Source organism: Nuphar pumila, chromosome 15, assembly GCF_984573655.1.
Source record: "Nuphar pumila chromosome 15, dmNupPumi1.hap1.1, whole genome shotgun sequence".
In the NCBI taxonomy this organism is placed as follows: domain Eukaryota; kingdom Viridiplantae; phylum Streptophyta; class Magnoliopsida; order Nymphaeales; family Nymphaeaceae; genus Nuphar; species Nuphar pumila.
Genome location: NC_143263.1, coordinates 48,924,804 through 48,942,165, shown reverse-complemented (window position 1 = coordinate 48,942,165; position 17,362 = coordinate 48,924,804). Strand labels below are relative to the sequence as shown.

Sequence of the window (17,362 nt, the reverse complement as noted above, 5' to 3'; positions counted from 1 at the left end):
CTTCGAAAAACTAAAATGTTGATCTGTGTTGCGAGCACCGTGTTGTAGTGACAACATCACCATGCACCTCTTGGTCATCTTAACTAACCCGGCTGGAGCTCAGAGTTGGATTAAGCTGCACATTGGGTAGAGTCGATTGGATTTGGTCCTGTTCATAGGTATTTGATAGAGGAATGTACTCTTTTGCAAAAATGTAATTGAAGTGAGCAAAATTTACAAGGTTTTACTGCACTCAAGCAAGCTTGTTGGAGGAGAAACCGAATAGACACAAAGGAATAAATAAAACCATGGATATTAATCGACTTATCAAAGAAGCAATATTTCCCTTTGCTTACATAGGTATTTACAGATTATATCTGTTAACACATAGATAAAAGAATGCAACAGCAAACTTTACCAAACTCTCAACCAGGATATGCACAGAAGCTGTACATGTTTTCATGTCTTTATGGGCTTCAGCAACTTTAAATATAACAAAGAGAGCTTGTCCACCATCAAAAATTTCTCTGTGGTTCTCGTCTTGGTGCAACGGACAAGTGCAAAAACATCTGAGCAAGCTTGGACGAGCATACATCTGAAAGATTTATAGCGATCAATTTCAAACCTTTAAGAAAAAGAAGCCAGTCTACAAAATCCCGTTTTTCACTACAGATTTACCAAAGCCATTCTAAATCTTACACAAATATAGCTTTCTCACAAATGCTTCAACCATGATAAGAGAAAGAGACAGAGAGTCACAGTTAAAATAATCTCGCTTACCCGATTTTCCCAGCCAAGGCTCCAACACCATTTAGTAAAGGCCCAACATCCTTAGCTCTGCCACTTGATCAGGGTCAAGCTCAGGAGGATCTTTATTGTCTTCCCTGTTTTCAACCACATATTCCTGACGTTTCAACTGTAGTGTCAGAGTTCATCTCAAAAACAAGGAGTCACAAATGAATAAGCACAAGCAATATGTCACAATAGTATGCTTTTGACAACACATGCCATCGGTAAATCGGGAAAATCAAGCATAACCTTTGTTAGTTCCTGTTTAGCAAGAACGTGATAATGGCGTTCAGCGATCTTATGTCCACATATCATAGCTATGAAGAAACCGTAAATCAACCCCACCATGATGATAGACAAAGCTAAACAAATCAAATAAAGAGAAAATAGTAAAGATACAGAATGATAATGCAAAAAATTAAAACAAAAACAGCTCCAGTATTCGCATTTGTATGTGTGCATGCATGTGTGTGTGTGCATATGTAGGATTGCCGTCATAACAAGACCTTCTGGACATCAACACTGTCAACAGGAAAAATCCTAGACATGAAGCACCCTCTAGATTTCTGTAATTAAGATTAACCCAATTACATTAAACCCATAAAACAGGCATCGAGCGAGCCACCTTTTTTTCTCTTGAGGCACAGAGCTGCCATTTTTATCACTTTTTAAGCATTTTGAAGCCAGTTCATGCAATTTACCTCATTAAGACAAATGACAACTGATAGTATTCTATTTACAAATAGAGCATTCCTAAGTCTAAGTTTGGACTGGTTGTAAATGGAATTTATTAATATATATGAGGGAAGAGAGACAAAGGGAAAAGATGGAACAAACTGTACATAGAACATCTACGATACCATCTGAACCATTCAATCAGATTCAATTTGAAGGTCTAAATTTAGTTAACTTTATATTTAACTAAAACTTATAATCTGAAAAATGATGGTTGCAGGTGGGTTGCCCTGTATCAGGGTAAACCCTAAATAAGGATTATTACTGAATTCCATGCAGATTTGTAATTTAATTAAATTTAGACCTTTAGATTGAATCTGATAGAATGGTCAAAATAATGTCAGGGATATCCTGTGCAGATTCATTTGCATAATAAAACAGAGGGTTCTCAAGGGCTTTGTCTGCAGTAGGGCTGCACAACGAGCCGAGCTAGCGCGAGCTCAGCTCGGGTTCAACTCATTTAAACCCGACTCGGACTTGTTCGAGTAATTAAATGAGCCGAGCTTGATCAGGAATTCAAGCTTGATTAAGCTCGATTAGCCCGATTAAGCTCGGCTAATAGAGATATATGGGGACTAATTTTAGGATATGTATTATTTTTGTTGGCTAATAATTGTAAAGCGTGCTTTTAGCTAAGTGGCTAATGTGTTTGCCGGTGTACGTGTGTGGTCATCAGTTCAAATTCCACCCTCTAAAGAACTAAGTTATTTTTTTTAAATTAGTGCGGCTCCAGCTTGAACTCGAGCCGAGTTTGTACACATCCTTTCACGCTCGGCTAGATTCAAGCCGAGCTTTTTGAGCCTGATCTCGGCTCGAGCCCAGCTCGTGTGCACCCCTAGTCTGTAGGACTGATGCAGGTTGGTTAAAGAGAAAAGTAGTTTGTTCATAAGCAAGAGATTTGACCTATGTCACATGGATACGGCTGAAGATATGGGGATATGGCCATTTTTATGAAGTTTCCAATGTATCTTATATAAAAGGGGATATGGAACGGCAGTCTAAATGGAGTATCTGTGTGACAGCATTTGACCAAACCAAAAATAAGCAAAAAGTTAAAGACATGTTAAATGCATATGCTAAGCTGCACATATAAGTAAATGGAAATGTATGAAAACAAGAATCTGCACTTTAAAGGAAGTTTAGGTAAATGCCAGTTATAAAAGCTTGAGCATATAGGAGGGAAACATGTACTAACAAATGGAAAACTACATGTTTGAAGGGAAAAGGAGATTGGCAAGAATAATAACTTGAAAAGAACATGGATAAATCAAGGATTTCACATCAGATAAAGACATATGAAGAAATGGGGAGCTAAAGCTCACACATAGGAACAGGTTAAGGATTTGTGGTGCACATATTGATGTAGATAGACATATACATAAGAAGACTAAATTATGAGAGGCTAGATTATGCGGTATTAACAAGTAAATAGAATGGCATCTTGATTTGCCTATAATAGAACAGTCTTCACTAATCAGAACTACTTTGAATAAGTTTTTCATCATTTCAAGATGCACACAATTTTTAATAACACCATCTGAGGCTACATCCTCCACATAAAAAGTCTATAATTCAACAATTTTGTGTCTGAAAAATATGAACGTCCCTAGATTCAGCATCTGGTACCCAAACTTTTGACAGTCCACCAGCTGATTTGCTTCAAAATCTTCACAAGGACACAACTAAAAGGACATCTGACACACCAGTTTTATGTAAATTTCCATTAATAATAGTATACATGGGGATACAACATGGGTAAGTTGGAGTATTGGAGTATCCCTATGAAATGGTTCGATATGGTATTTATTTTCATCACCCATTGTTCCCTCTATCCATTTAAAGAATAGACATAAATTCTTGGACATTAACAGTACAAAATCAAGCACAATCTCCTCATGAATTGTGGCTGCATGTGCCAAGGAGAAAGCAATGTGTCCACTTTTGTGCCACAAAAGTCACAATGAACTTTAATTTTCATCTATACACATGTATTTAAGCATAAAGACCATGCATATGGGCATGGGCATATTGAAGTATGCCAGTAAGTGCAGCCAGGTCACATTCATGCAAGTCTGTGAGTGTGCACATGCATGTTTATGAAGCAGCAGGATAGTGCTGCATTAAGCATACCTGCCAGGATATAGAAGGCAACATGGTTCTCTTCATAACCAAATATTTCACGTAGTTTTTCACCATAGAACCTGTACACCAGCATGCTAAAGAAAGCCACAACCTATAGCCATAACATTGATTCAGCCACATAAGCAATGGTAAAGAATTGAATACACGCATACATGCACAATAAAAGGGAAAGGCCATACATGTCAAAAAAATTCTGAAAAGGCAATCATAACATATTATATTCATACATGCACAATAAAAGGGAAAAGGCCACACATGTCAAAAAATTTCTGAAAAGGCAATCATAACATATTATGTTGGCATATTTACATAGCCAAGCACTTCATAACATATCCTTTTGATCTTACCAACAAAAAATTAGCATAAGGAAAAATCGGGTAAGAGAATAGCACAAAATTAGTAGACTAGCTGGCAAGAAGCCTGCTACTCAAAATGAAGCATATAAAACGTTAATAGCATTTTTTCATGGTATCTTCACATCTACTAGCATTTGTATAAATGAGCTATCCACATGTAACTTTGTAGAGGAAAACAGCATTTCAACAGATCTGATTCTTTCCTACAAATTATGTTCAGCATAAGTAGAGCATGATTTCCCATAAGGCCATAACGATGCTTTCCCATGTGAAGTATTCGGACTGCTACATGGTGGAACTTTTGCATGGTGTAATTATCCGCACATGGGCCCCTAATTTTGAAACATATTTTTTATTCTCAATTATTTTCCTTTTCTTTGTTAAAGCGGAAAGACTGAGACAGTTCAAACAGCAGGCTGTACCTGTACCCAACCTTAAGATCCAAATGTATCTGACAGTATGCCTTGCTTATCTAGCTAATCTCGCTGGAGTAAAGGAGAAAGAAAGAAACAGGAAAAAAGAAAGAAAAGACTACCAACTGAAAGCTCTGTTTGACCTTTATTTCTAACCTCCAAATAATTGAATCTGATTGGAGACTTGGAGCTTTATTGATCCCAGATCCAGGTGTACGCAACGTCCAGCAACTTCACCAGAGATGCTCCCGAATTGAGTTGGTCCTAAAGTGAAAGTAACTAGCTCTTTAAAAGAAAACAGTTTTGTCTGATTGGGAAATCCAAGTTCCATAATTATACCAGCTAAATTAAATCAATCTTAACATGAGTATTGTCCTCGAGAACCTATCATATTTCAGTTTTCATAGTCAATTAATAGGAGTACATTGTGTTAAGAAAACATAGTTAATGTTTTGGACCAAAAAGCAATTGGTAAAAGAACACAAGGATGTCCTTACCAAGAAAAGACTTAATAATTGAAAAACAAGCTCTCCAGCTTGCGAATCTGTCTACTTTTTGAAGGGAGCAATGCATCTCATAATTTCTTACTTCTATTTGAATTACATAAAATGGGATCTGCTTTTGTGTCTAGCACATGAACTTATGCAAACATCAGGGAGATGTGTAATGTTATTGTTGATTCCGCCAATCAAGAGAGACATTACTTGTTGGCACCTCTTTGTTTTGAATGGTGAAAAGATGCTCTTTTTTTCTTCTGACTATTCTACTGAAAGCCTAAGAAAACATTGTTTAACCACAAGAAGATACCGGTGAAGCATGGTTATATTTATCTCATTACCTGCAGCAGTTATTTCCACTTCATTTATTCTACTTGAATTGCATGAATTCAGTGCTTAAAATTTTACATATTCAGCCAACACGTATGCTGTCATAGAACTCATCAAAATAAACACCAGAATTTCTCTATTAAGGTGATCAACCTCTATCTGCACCACTTCCAATAAAGCACCATAAATAATGTTTCCAACACACCAATCCTACAAGATGGAGCGGTATCCATGACAAAGAATTAATCCCTTAAACGTTTTTTCATTATGACATGATGCTCCAAAGGACATCACAAAGAATTTTAAATTCATCTTACCCTTCATTATGTGCAAAAAATTTACTCATGCACCCCTAGTCAAACAACAGTGCTTAACGATACCCCTATCCAAATGGTATGACATAGATTTAGTAAATCTACTGCATGTTAAAATTTACTCAATTACTATCTGGTTAATTTAATCAGATATTTCACAAAGTATTTTCTTTGAATCATATATTTTTTTCACCATACAAAAATGTTGATTATGCCCCTTAAGAGATGCACCCCTATGTGCATTTCTCTCAAGTAAAATTTCAAACAACCAATTTTTAGTTATTGCCTCTTAAAGCCAACATTTTCCATGCACCCACCCCTCTGTGCTCTTTTAGTTTATTCTATGTCATATAGACTGAAAGACATGGACACAGGTGCTGAACGTCAGAGTTTTGTAAAACTAAAACATGGTGACACGACCATGTACATATCATAGGCACAAATATCGGTCTCAGCTATATCTTGGGAAGCAAAATGTTGTGACAATATATATTTTTATAAATCTTGGCACTTAAAAAAATTTAAATTATATAAAAATAGCATAAATAAGAAAGTAATATGTTTAGATAATAAAGTTTTTGTACAAATTAAATAAAAGACATAAAATTTTGAAATATAAAAAATAAAAGAAAGAAGCAAAAAATAAATTTAAAATTAGAAAAGAAATATAAAAATAACTGAAAATGCCATGATGTTACTGCAATAATATCGCATCATAAATTTAAATTTTGAAAATGTCATGATATTTTACCTTTTAAATCATTTTTTAAAAATTTATAAAGCCGATATTTTCAATATGTATGTAAATGTGTACTACACATTCTTATTCTAAATCAAGAGCATAAATATCATCTTAAGTGCAAATCTCGAACACAATTCCAAATCATCATAATTAAGACATTAAATGATAAATCCAAGCAGAAAATTAACATGAAATGTACAATGACAAATTTTACAAGAAAAAACACACTAATAATAAAAATAAACAATCAAAAACATAAAAAGAAAAGATGGACAGAGTGTTGACCATGTCCAGAAAATGTTTTGGTGTGTCTAGTGTCGTGTCTGGTATCATGTCGCGCTGACACAAGACACGCATGCTAAGGGAAGCACCCGTGTGACACAAGGTTTATTGCATTAATGGGCTATTTATTTAGCTTTATTTTAAAGTACTATCATTTTAGTGAAGTGCTTTGAGTGTTTGTAGCTTGCAAGAAGTTGCTTAAGAGTTGGAGATCAAAGGTTTACTCTCTATCCCTCATTTATTTATTTCATGAGCTTGTATGTAAGAATTTAGATGCAGATTTTGTCAACATGTTTCATCTATAAATTTACTTCATCTTTTGATTGTTTTTGTCAATAAAAAATTCTAAAGTTAATTCTTTTAATTTCTAGAGCCTAGACATATGAACGGGCTGACTGTCAACTTACGGTAGAACTCCACCACCACTACTGCTTTTAACAAATAATGCAAGTGTGGTTATCCATGACATTTCAACAATGGCTGCAGCTGCGCCTCCATATTCAGCATGACAACATCTAAACCAAATCTTAAGCAGGTCATCTGCTTTCAGTAGCACTGCAATATTCCCATAAATATCAAATACATGGTCAATCTCATACTGCCGAAAGCACCAGCCAATCCAACACCTGGAAAGGTCAGAACAGTTAACCGGTGGGCCATTTCTATAAAACAATTTCAAGTACATAACCCTAACAATTAATATCTATTTGTGCTACAAGTTGCACAGATCCATACGTAAAGATGATATCATTAACATGCCACAGCAATGTTCCCTGTGAATGAAGTTCATGCTTCACGTATGAGGATGTTTAGCAACACTTTGGATACTGATACAAAGAATATCTTCAAACCAAGTTGGAAGATTGACTTAACCCCTACATAACCCTAATTAATTTGCAAATAGTCATTCATGTATCTTCTAGAGGGTTGCTATAGGGAAGCTTCCACCTAAGTCCCTGCCCAATAACATAAATCTTGACAGATATTTATCATGTCTGAAGAAGATCTGCCTTAACAACCAAACTCAAGGATTCACACAATCAAGTTCAGAATCTTGACTTAGAGTTTTATGCGTCAAGCTTACTTTGTGGCTATTGAGTCTTCCATCTTGTTTACACAATTTTGATACCAATGGTATTAATTCACAAGGCCAAGAATGACCGTAGCTCAGTTTGCCTGAACCTTCAGCTTGTCCATCTGTCTCTGGCCATCCCCTATCCCAATGCCCTGAGATAACCCCAAATTTACACATTTATTTTCCACTTTTTGCTCAGCATTACTCTTATATCTTTTTCTTTTACCAGACACTAAGGGTATCATTATAGTTTTCCTAGACCATTGACACAAGATCTTCATTTCTTACCATGTAAATATTATTGTAGAATTAAATTGAGGCACCAACAGGGGCTCCGCTTCTTTGGTAGGAGCTGTTAGTGTACGTCACCATGTATTGGGATGTTGCAAGTTCAAAACCTATGTCACAGGGACTCTCCAACTAGGTGCCGCACCCGCATCGCACCCGCACCTGCACCCGATGCGGTCAACCTGACCCTGAGTGCAGTCAACGCACCCAGGGTCATTTATGTCCAACTTTTGGACTTTATATATATAATTTTTTATATTTTTGCCGCACCCCCGCACCCAAAGTTTTTTAAAGTGCCGCACCTGCACCCGCACCCGCACCCATGTGACATAGTTCAAAACCCAATGGTATGTTGTGTAACTGGTGGGGGTCTGCCTAACCCCAGCTTGCCTTTCAATAAAATAAAATAAAAAAATTGAGGTGCACTCAATGCCACTGATTTCTTTTTCTATTCCATCAAACTTGAAAGACAATTATTTAATGGCATGTAAGCACGAATGTGTGTGTGCATTATTGTTAATATATTAACATGAAGTATGATTTATTGAATCATTCCTTTGATTTCAGATGAATGCAATAGACTTACCAACTGAACAATGATAAAAATCAAAACGTGATCTCTGGCAATAAGGAACTGAAACTTCAACCTCAACCAGCGTCGTGAAGGCACATTTGCCCGTAAATGAAAAGCTGCCTTACATTCGGTGCAATGTGCAAAAGCAAACCCCTCCTGGAAATAATCCAACAAAGAGAGAGTAAGTCTACAAAATAACAAGTGATCATCAGTCCAAATGAAGTTATCTGGTAAGGAGTTCTAAATACTAAATGGATAGTTCCAAACATAGCTAAATTTCTTACTCCTCATGCTATCTGTAAGCAGTCCAATAACATTTAAACCGTTTGGCAAACTACAGTATCTATTGCCCTTAAATTTTAAATAGCAGCCTGTGATCGACAGAAAAAAAAAACACCACACTTGTTTTAAGGAAAGATCAAACCCAATACCTTGGTTTTTCTCCAATAATCAAGACAGCATCTGTGGACATACTTTTGCGTACCTCGGCAATGGCAGGGGCCAATCAGGTCTTCACCTACAAATAGAAGCAATATCTTTTTAACAAAGAACACATGCTGTGGAAGGGATCACTATTCAGAACACATTGTTTATGGCTAAAATGACTTCCACTGGTTAACAGGAATGAAAATTACAATAAAAGTCAAAAAAACTAGTGCAAACCTCCAGTATCAAGACAAATCCGACATTGTGGTTGGTCTGCATCAATCAGATTGCTGTGTTCGTCAAAAGTTTCTCCATCATCATCTCCCACAAGAATGATAGTCTCTGTAGGTCTAATTTCACTACAGGAGAGAAGTTCACTGGAGGTGCACATAGAGTTAGGCATGTGCAACAGTGAGTCCATGTTTGAAAAGTCTTCATGATCATCATTTGATGCCAACTGCATTGAAAATCCTTCTCGATCAATAATCTACTGCACCAAACATTACCAAAAAGGCCAACACAGATGACCATTTAAATGAAACTAAAGATCCTGCAAGGGGAAAAAGAGAAAAATATTTAGCCAGGGAAAGTGCAGTTTTTTTTTCTTTCTCAACTAGGCCAATCAGAAAGCTTGAGCAGAATACCTAGATGTTGTGCTTAACAAAATTCCATTCAAAAGTCACCAAATCATTCAAAACGCTTAGATTTCCAGTAAAGAACATATCTTGAGGGAAATAGATTAAGAACAAAAACATGAAAACTGCATATGCAGCACAGGCAATTCAAGCCAACTCAACCAGAATCTAACTTCTGAACTACGCCATTACGGACTTGTCAGATAATCCACTCGAGTACATTGACGACTCGGCGAAAGTACATCACAACATAGCTTCAGCTAGTAACTCAGCCCAAGCCGGTTACTTTGCAACCCATTATTTGAAGGCTAGGCCACACCATCCACCTTGGCTGAAGTCCCACCAGAGACCGCCAGTGAACCCAGGGCACAGACGGAGTGATGAACATATAACAGGCTCTACCAATTCGGGGTGATCCAAAGACTCACACAAAATTTATCATGCCAATCAACAATAAAACTCCAGTGCATCGGCCACTCGAAAGGTCATCGCTCTTAATCATTTCACATGGAATTCATCTATAAACTACCTTTCTTCGAATCTGATCCAGAAACTCAACAACAACCAACGAAACGAGTCAATTGCTCAATCAATTCAAATATCTCCGGGAAAAGAAAAAACAATAAGATTAAATCCCCAACAACTACAAATTATAACTCACTAAAACCAGAACATGCAAGAAATCATACAAAATAACAAGCACGAAATCCCTATTTTCTCATGAATGTGAACCATCAAAGCTCGTCTGCAGTGTTCTCCTCACCAATAACGAAACTCCGAACAAGAAACAAAAGGGAAAAAAGGAACAAAGAAAAACACGCTTTAAAAAAAACGAGATCGTACTATTGCAATCAACAAGAAATCGAGATGGAAATCTGACACCGAGAAATGAGCCCAAGGAAAGAACAAAAGAATAGGAAAACTGAAGTTAGCGGAATAAACTAAAAAAAAATCACGAACACGGAAATCACCTGGTTTTCATGAATTTCGCAGGAACTCTCGGCGAGATATCACTGATAATCGGGATTTTGTAAGGCAAGTACTCGAAATTTAGGGTTTTGCAGGTTCTCCGGTATAGAGGAAATTTTTGGTGGTTGCATCTCTGAGAATCACAAGGTTCTGTCTGTACTGTTTATGGCAGTGGACCGGGGGACAACGGGGCTCCGCCCCGCCTCGCCCCGTTTGGACCGGGGATGAAGAGCATGAAGCGGGGATGAATTGAAGGTTAAAGTCTATCCCCGTGCGGGGATGGACTTACGCTTTTTCCCGCCCAGACCCGTCTCCGCCTAGCCCCGCCCCGCCTCATCCCCAATCCTTTAAGGGGTGGCAAAACCTGACACGACCCGCCAACCCGCCTCTTAGGCGGGTTCGGCTTGGGCTTAAGCCAACCCGTTTAATAAATGGGTCGACCCGCCTAACCCATTTATTAAACAGGTCGGGTTCGGGTTGGGGGTATGCCAACCCGGCTGACCCGTTTAATAAACGGGTTAGGCGGGCGGGTCAACCCGACACGCCAACCCGAGAACCCGTTTACCCGACCCAACCCATTTATTAAATGGGTTGGCGGGTCGTGTCGGGTTACCCGTTTATTAAATGGGTCGGGTTCGTGTTTGCCACAGCCGACCCGTTTAATAAACGGGTCGGGTTCGGGTTGAGGTATGCTGACCTGCCAACCCGACACGATTGCCACCCCTTTAAGGGATGACTATAGACTAACGGGAAACGGGGCCCCGCCTCGCCCCCGTTTGGACCGGGAATGAAGGACATGAAACAAGGATGGAGGCGGGGGTGGAGGTTAAAATCCATCCCCATGCAGGGATGGAGGTGGGGATGGAGGTTCGGATTTTGAAACGGGCAGGGGCGGAGACCTTGTCCCCCGCCCCGGTCTACTGCCATCCCTACTGTTTATACCGAGAGGATGGTGCCCTTGTGCAGCTCGCATGCACGACCTGCACGTGCTTGATATATAGGGCCGCCTGATGCGTGTCCCCGATCTCTGACCCAACCGAGGGTGATGGATCTCTGACTCCTGGGTCTACTCTTTCATGGATTTATGGATCTGCATTGACTCGGTTTTGGTCTTATTGTGCTTACTTGCCACAAGGGAAGAAGACGGATCGTATATGGTTTCAAAGCATGGATCTGGATTCAATTTGATTCGGATATCATAAAAGAGTTCTTCCATCTCGTTAGGATCCAAGCTTCTATAGTACTGGCTACTCTGTCAAACTATGTCACCATATGATTGGGGGACTTAAGGACACGGGATTCAAATTCTATTCAAAAGTTCAAAAATAAAAAATGAAAACTGATATACAAAGACACGAAATTTTTTAATTTTAATCAATACAAAATTATTTTCAGTATTTTAACATTAAAATATATGTTATTAAAATAAATTAAACTATAATAAATATTTTTAAAAATATTAAAATAATGCCATAAATGTAAATGTTCATGCCTGTTTGCTTGTGTCACTAGGGACACGCAGCCAAAATGGTGTGTCCATGTGACATAGGTGTCAACTCATATACAGATAAAAACCTATAATTTTTTTAGGCTGAATCACGTGCAATCACATTGCACAAAAAAGCAGCATGGAGGGTAATCTGGTACAACAGCACATTGCTTTTGTGAAATGTGATTGCACCAGGTACAACTTTATTTTCTGATGTAGGGAAGGTGAAACAGTTGGGTTTGATCCAACTCCAACCTAGGCCAAATTATATAGATTAATTGATTCTGACCCCGACTAGATCCAACCATATTTGTTTTGGAGCCAACTCAGATTCTGGCCCGATGTCCTTGAGAACCAGGTCAGGCTAAGACTGACAGGCCTTCCCCCATGCAGGCCCATTGGGCTCTAATGAGCTTGGTACAAGCTTGACCCGATCCAACCAAGTCTTCACCCCTAACCATCAAGAAATTATAAGAACAATAAAACAGCCACTCAGAAATGGGGTTGTGTTATAACAAACTTTCTGGAAAAAAAAACTGTCTGAATTGCACATGTTTCAAATGGCAAAATAATGATGTGTAGTGTTATGTGTTTGTTGTTAAGAGTTCAATTGAGAAAAGTTCAACGTCCAAGCAGGTTCAGGTTCAGGTTCAAGCTAAGTCAAGATAAGGAAGACATCAAAATAGAGCAGAAGTTCATTAGAGAAAAGAAGTCCACAAGATGATCATGCCAATATAGTTTCCAATCTCAACAATGTAAGAGATGAAATAAGAGAGCCCCATAAATATTGTGAGCTTCTCCTTGTACATGAAGTTAATGGAATCTCTCTCTCTCTCTCTCTCTCTCTCTCTGTTGTTAAGCTAATGATAGATAATCGTGAACGTGTGCTTGAAAGCCAAACCACGTTGATTGTTTTAGTTTATGGTATCAGAGCAAGCAAGGATATGATTTCCTCCTTCTCAACAATGTCGTCATCTTCTGCACCTTCAACAACGTTCAATATATACAATTTTGTCTCGATCAAGCTTTATCAATCCAATTTTCTTTCGTGGAAGACCCAATTCCTTTCAATCTTGTACACCAATAATCTTATGGGTTACATTGATGGTTCATCGATCGGCGTCCCTTGCTGCTTCCAGTCACTGGAGACAATGGGAAATTGATTCCTAATCCAAGTTTTACATCATGGCTCAGAACATACCAACATATTCTCAGCTGGTTGAATGATACCTTAAATAACCTCCAATAGAATTTGAATTAGTCCTTTGATTAAGAAATGATGTACTTCTATCGACCGTGCTATCACAATCAACTTGGCAAATTAAGTATCCTTACATATAAACAGGCAACTTAGAAAATCATTATGTTCACAAAATGTCAACATCTTTGCATGTTCCCATTTCTCATATATATATAAATAATAATAATAATAATAATAATAATAATAATAATAATAATATTAACTTGTCTTCACCATGCTTAAATAACCTCCCATAGAATTTGAATTAGTCCTTTGATTAAGAAATGATGTACTTCTATCGATCATGCTATCACAATCAACTTGGCAAATTAAGTATCCTTACATATAAACAGGCAACTTAGAAACTCATTATGTCCACATAATGTCAACATTTTTGCATGTTCCCATTTCTCATATATATAAATAATATTATAATTATTATTAATATTAATACCTTGTCTTCACCATGCTTAAATAACCTCCCATAGAATTTGAATTAGTCCTTTGATTAAGAAATGATGTACCTCTATCGATCATGCTATCACAGTCAACTTGGCAAATGAAGTATCATTACATATAAACATGCAACCTAGAAAATCATTATGTTCACATAATGTCGACAGTTTTGCAAAATTTAATCACCCCAAGTTAACTATGAAATGGCAAAGCTATATTTCATATATGTGTGTCTTATCAAATTAATCAAATCGTGCCAAGTTGTGACATGTCATTGAAAAGAAATATGAAAGTAAGCGTCCATGTAGAAAATTTTGCAGTTTTTTTTGTGATTTAATTGACAAACATAAAGTAATTAATTATTGCAATTGTAATAAAAACATTTGTAACACTCTATGTATCCCTTAATTTAATGTTTAATTCATACATCATACAGCTATAAGAATTATTCGCCAAGATGTCTCCAATGTAATGCTTAAGCATGGTGCGTTGGCACATTCAAATTAAGTATGGCAGTGGACCGGGGGAAAATGGGACCCGCCCCGCCTTGCCCCGTTTTAACCGGGGATGGAGGACATGAAACAGGGAGATGGAGGTTAAAATCAAAACCCATGCGGGATGGAGGCGGGAATGGACTTAAGATTTTCTCCGCCCCGCGCCCTTGTCTCCAATCCCTGCCTTGCCCCGTCTCTGATCCTTCTTTAGGGATGGCAGTGGACTGAGGGAAAATGGGGTCCTGCCCCACTTCACCAACTGGGGATGGAGGACATGAAACGGGGATGGAGGGTTAAAATCAAGACCCGTGTGGGGGATGGAGGCGAGGATGAAAGGTAGAATTTGGAGATGGGACGGGGATGGAGACCTTGTCCCCCCGCCTACGCACCCGTCCATCTTTAATTCAAATTTGATTACATCTATCTAGAGTAAGCATTTTGCTTTTTTAACGTTTCTCTTATATTCTTTCTCTTTCTCTCTATTTTAATTCAAGTGTGGACAAAAATGCATGCCTCTAGGACTCCTTTGCATAAAAAGTAAATATTGTCCAAGATGCACACGCGGCTTCAATTTTTATAAAAATATTTGTTGTTTTTCATTTACTTTTTGGTACAAGTTATCCAAACCAATGTTGTAAAAATAGTCTCGGACCATGTCGATTCAGGGAATTGGGTGACTCCCATTCAAAGCTAAATAGTTTTGAATCGGCTTACTTTTAACCACAGAAAGACACGTGTAAAAAAATCAAAATAATATTTACAAATATTAAAAACTAAATTTTATTATTTTTTAATTTATTTGAAAATTAGCCAGTTCTGTTCAGTTTCGTATCAATTTTCTGCCGATATGATATGAATCGCCCCATTCAAGCCGTTTGGTAATGATACTGACAACATTGATCCAAACTTCAAACCAATGTTCGAAAATCAAATGTTGGTAGATTTTTTTTTTTTTCAATTTATTACACAGAGAAACCAACGTCGGGCCTTGGAAAATCCTGCCGAGTTATAATGTTTTTTCTGATTCAGAAGACACCATTGATGGAGTTGTAGGTCATCAAACTTGAATTGGAATTATTTGGAGGCTAATTAGTCTGAAGCATAGTTTCCAGAACAAGAGGTGAGTGTGGGAGGCGATGAACAAAGTGGGAGGTAAGAAGAAAGTCTTTGAAAGATGTCCTGATGTGTGAACTGTGAAGCATGAGTTGTTTAAGAAGCATCAGGGGAAGTGAGTAGGAAGCAATGTTTTCACTAATGCGTTTTCATCTTTTTTACTCCTACATATGAAGGTTTAATATGGGAAGTTTAATTCTTTCCCCCTAAAGGGAAAGATTCTTGTTGGAAGTGTGCTTCCATTATCAATATTGATTCCTCAATGGGGGGGGGGGGGGGGGAGGGCAAGTTTCCACATTTTTCGAACTCTAAAACAGAAATCACATCTTCTTGCACTTTCCTTCAAGCTTCAAAAATATGAAGCTTCATGCTTGGAAAGCACACTCTCCTTGGGAAGTGCGTTTTTGAGGAAATAAGGCACTTTTGGTAATATATGGAATTCTAAAGTGTCAAAATTTGAGAGTTGAATGACATAATTTATTCATGACACTTGAAACGAAGTTGTGACTTCTCATTTCCTGTTTCATCCAGTTAGCTACAAAATGCTTGTTTAGACATAAATTGCTCTTTTTTCAGTGCTTAATTGTTTCTTGCTATAAAATTTTTTCTACTTCTTCAGAAATCTTCATGTGGAACTTTGTTTCATGCCCTTGTGTGCACGTGGAAAATTTCATTGTGAGGATTTCCATACTGATGTGCTCATAAGTTGGTATGCTTAATCAACTATTTCTTTGTGAAGGTGCTATCCTTTTATACCCAAGTAGTTTTCATTCTTTTCTCTCTGTTGCCTATTTTGCAAACACTCAATATTTTCATTTTTTGGTTATGTTTGACTTAAGATGTGTTGACTTCACTTTTAGGGGGACACACGATTTTGGGAAAGAGCAAATGGCAATCAGAGAAAAAGCTTTTTCAATTATTGTTGGAGTGTTTAAGAGGCATGGAGGTGTTGCCTTGGATACACCAGCATTTGAATTGGGAGAGACTTTCATGGGAAAGTATGGGGAGGATTCAAAGCTGATATATGATCTTGCTGACCAGGTATTTGCATGAGTCTTTCTTGGGTGTACGTGGTGTCTTAAATACTTTCTTTATGAAACTCTGTTAAGACCTTGCTTAGTGATATTAGGATCCATCATAATGTCTTAATATGAAAGTTACTTCTGCTAGATGTAGTTCTCTAGTTGTTTAGGCAGCATAATTTGCTGTTTGATTTATTATAATTAGACCAGTGGGCCTATTTTTTATCTGCAATTTAATTTTGAGTTCTTTCCCACAGTGCGAACCATCGTATATTAACTGATACTTGATTAGTGTGCATCATGTTTGATTGCACTTCTAATGTATGCATAGTTGCTGAATGCTTGACGAATCCTCCATTAAAGTCTTTGATTCACTGAACAAGCATGTTCTACTGTTTCTTGAAGCAAATCGTTGAGCACATAATGAGCAGCTGAATGTTGCTTGGATCCCTTAACATGTTTTTTTAGCACTCAGGAAACCAGACAAGCACTTGCAAAAAGAAGACAGAAAGATGCTTCTCAACTAAATAGTTTAAATTACCCGTGGGATGAGCTCTCTCTTTCTCTCTCGCTTGAAAAATTATTAATTAAAGATAAAAAGGTGATGAGAGTTCACCCAAGTACAAATTAGGTTCATCTAAGAGCTCAGATAATTGCACCAATTCTTCAAAATTCATTTCAGGCCATTTTCCCCTAGCATGCAAAAGAATATCAGTTCAAATTGAGTAAGCAGTTTGAATGATTAATAAATTCTATTATTTCTCTCAGCTGATATAGCCAACCATGCTGTCAGCAACCACCATATAGACCTGACTGCTTTAGTTGTTTTGTTTTTTTTTTTGTGTGTGTGTTTATAGGTTTTCAGCCATAAAGATTGCATCTGTACTGCCAGATTTGCCAAAAAACATTTCTAAATATGGTTTTTGAAGGTGAGGACGAGTGGGTGGGTCATCCTATATATATTGATATATTTACTGCAGTCATTTGTGCATACAATCTAGG

The 17,362-nt window shown here is 37.6% G+C and overlaps 1 protein-coding gene across 1 annotated transcript; it reads right to left on the bottom strand.

The window, feature by feature from the left end:
* Nucleotides 1-279: 279 nt before the first annotated feature.
* On the bottom strand, nt 280-10,681 carry LOC149815371 (uncharacterized). Its single transcript, XM_089988852.1, has 8 exons — nt 10,549-10,681; nt 9,180-9,492; nt 8,948-9,033; nt 8,529-8,672; nt 3,634-3,736; nt 1,018-1,130; nt 760-883; nt 280-574 (listed from the first exon to the last, which is right to left on the bottom strand). The coding sequence occupies exons 2-7, from the start codon at nt 9,403-9,405 to the stop codon at nt 791-793; spliced, it is 765 nt and encodes a 254-aa protein (XP_089844978.1). The 5' UTR covers nt 9,406-9,492; nt 10,549-10,681; the 3' UTR covers nt 280-574; nt 760-790.
* Nucleotides 10,682-17,362: the final 6,681 nt, after the last annotated feature.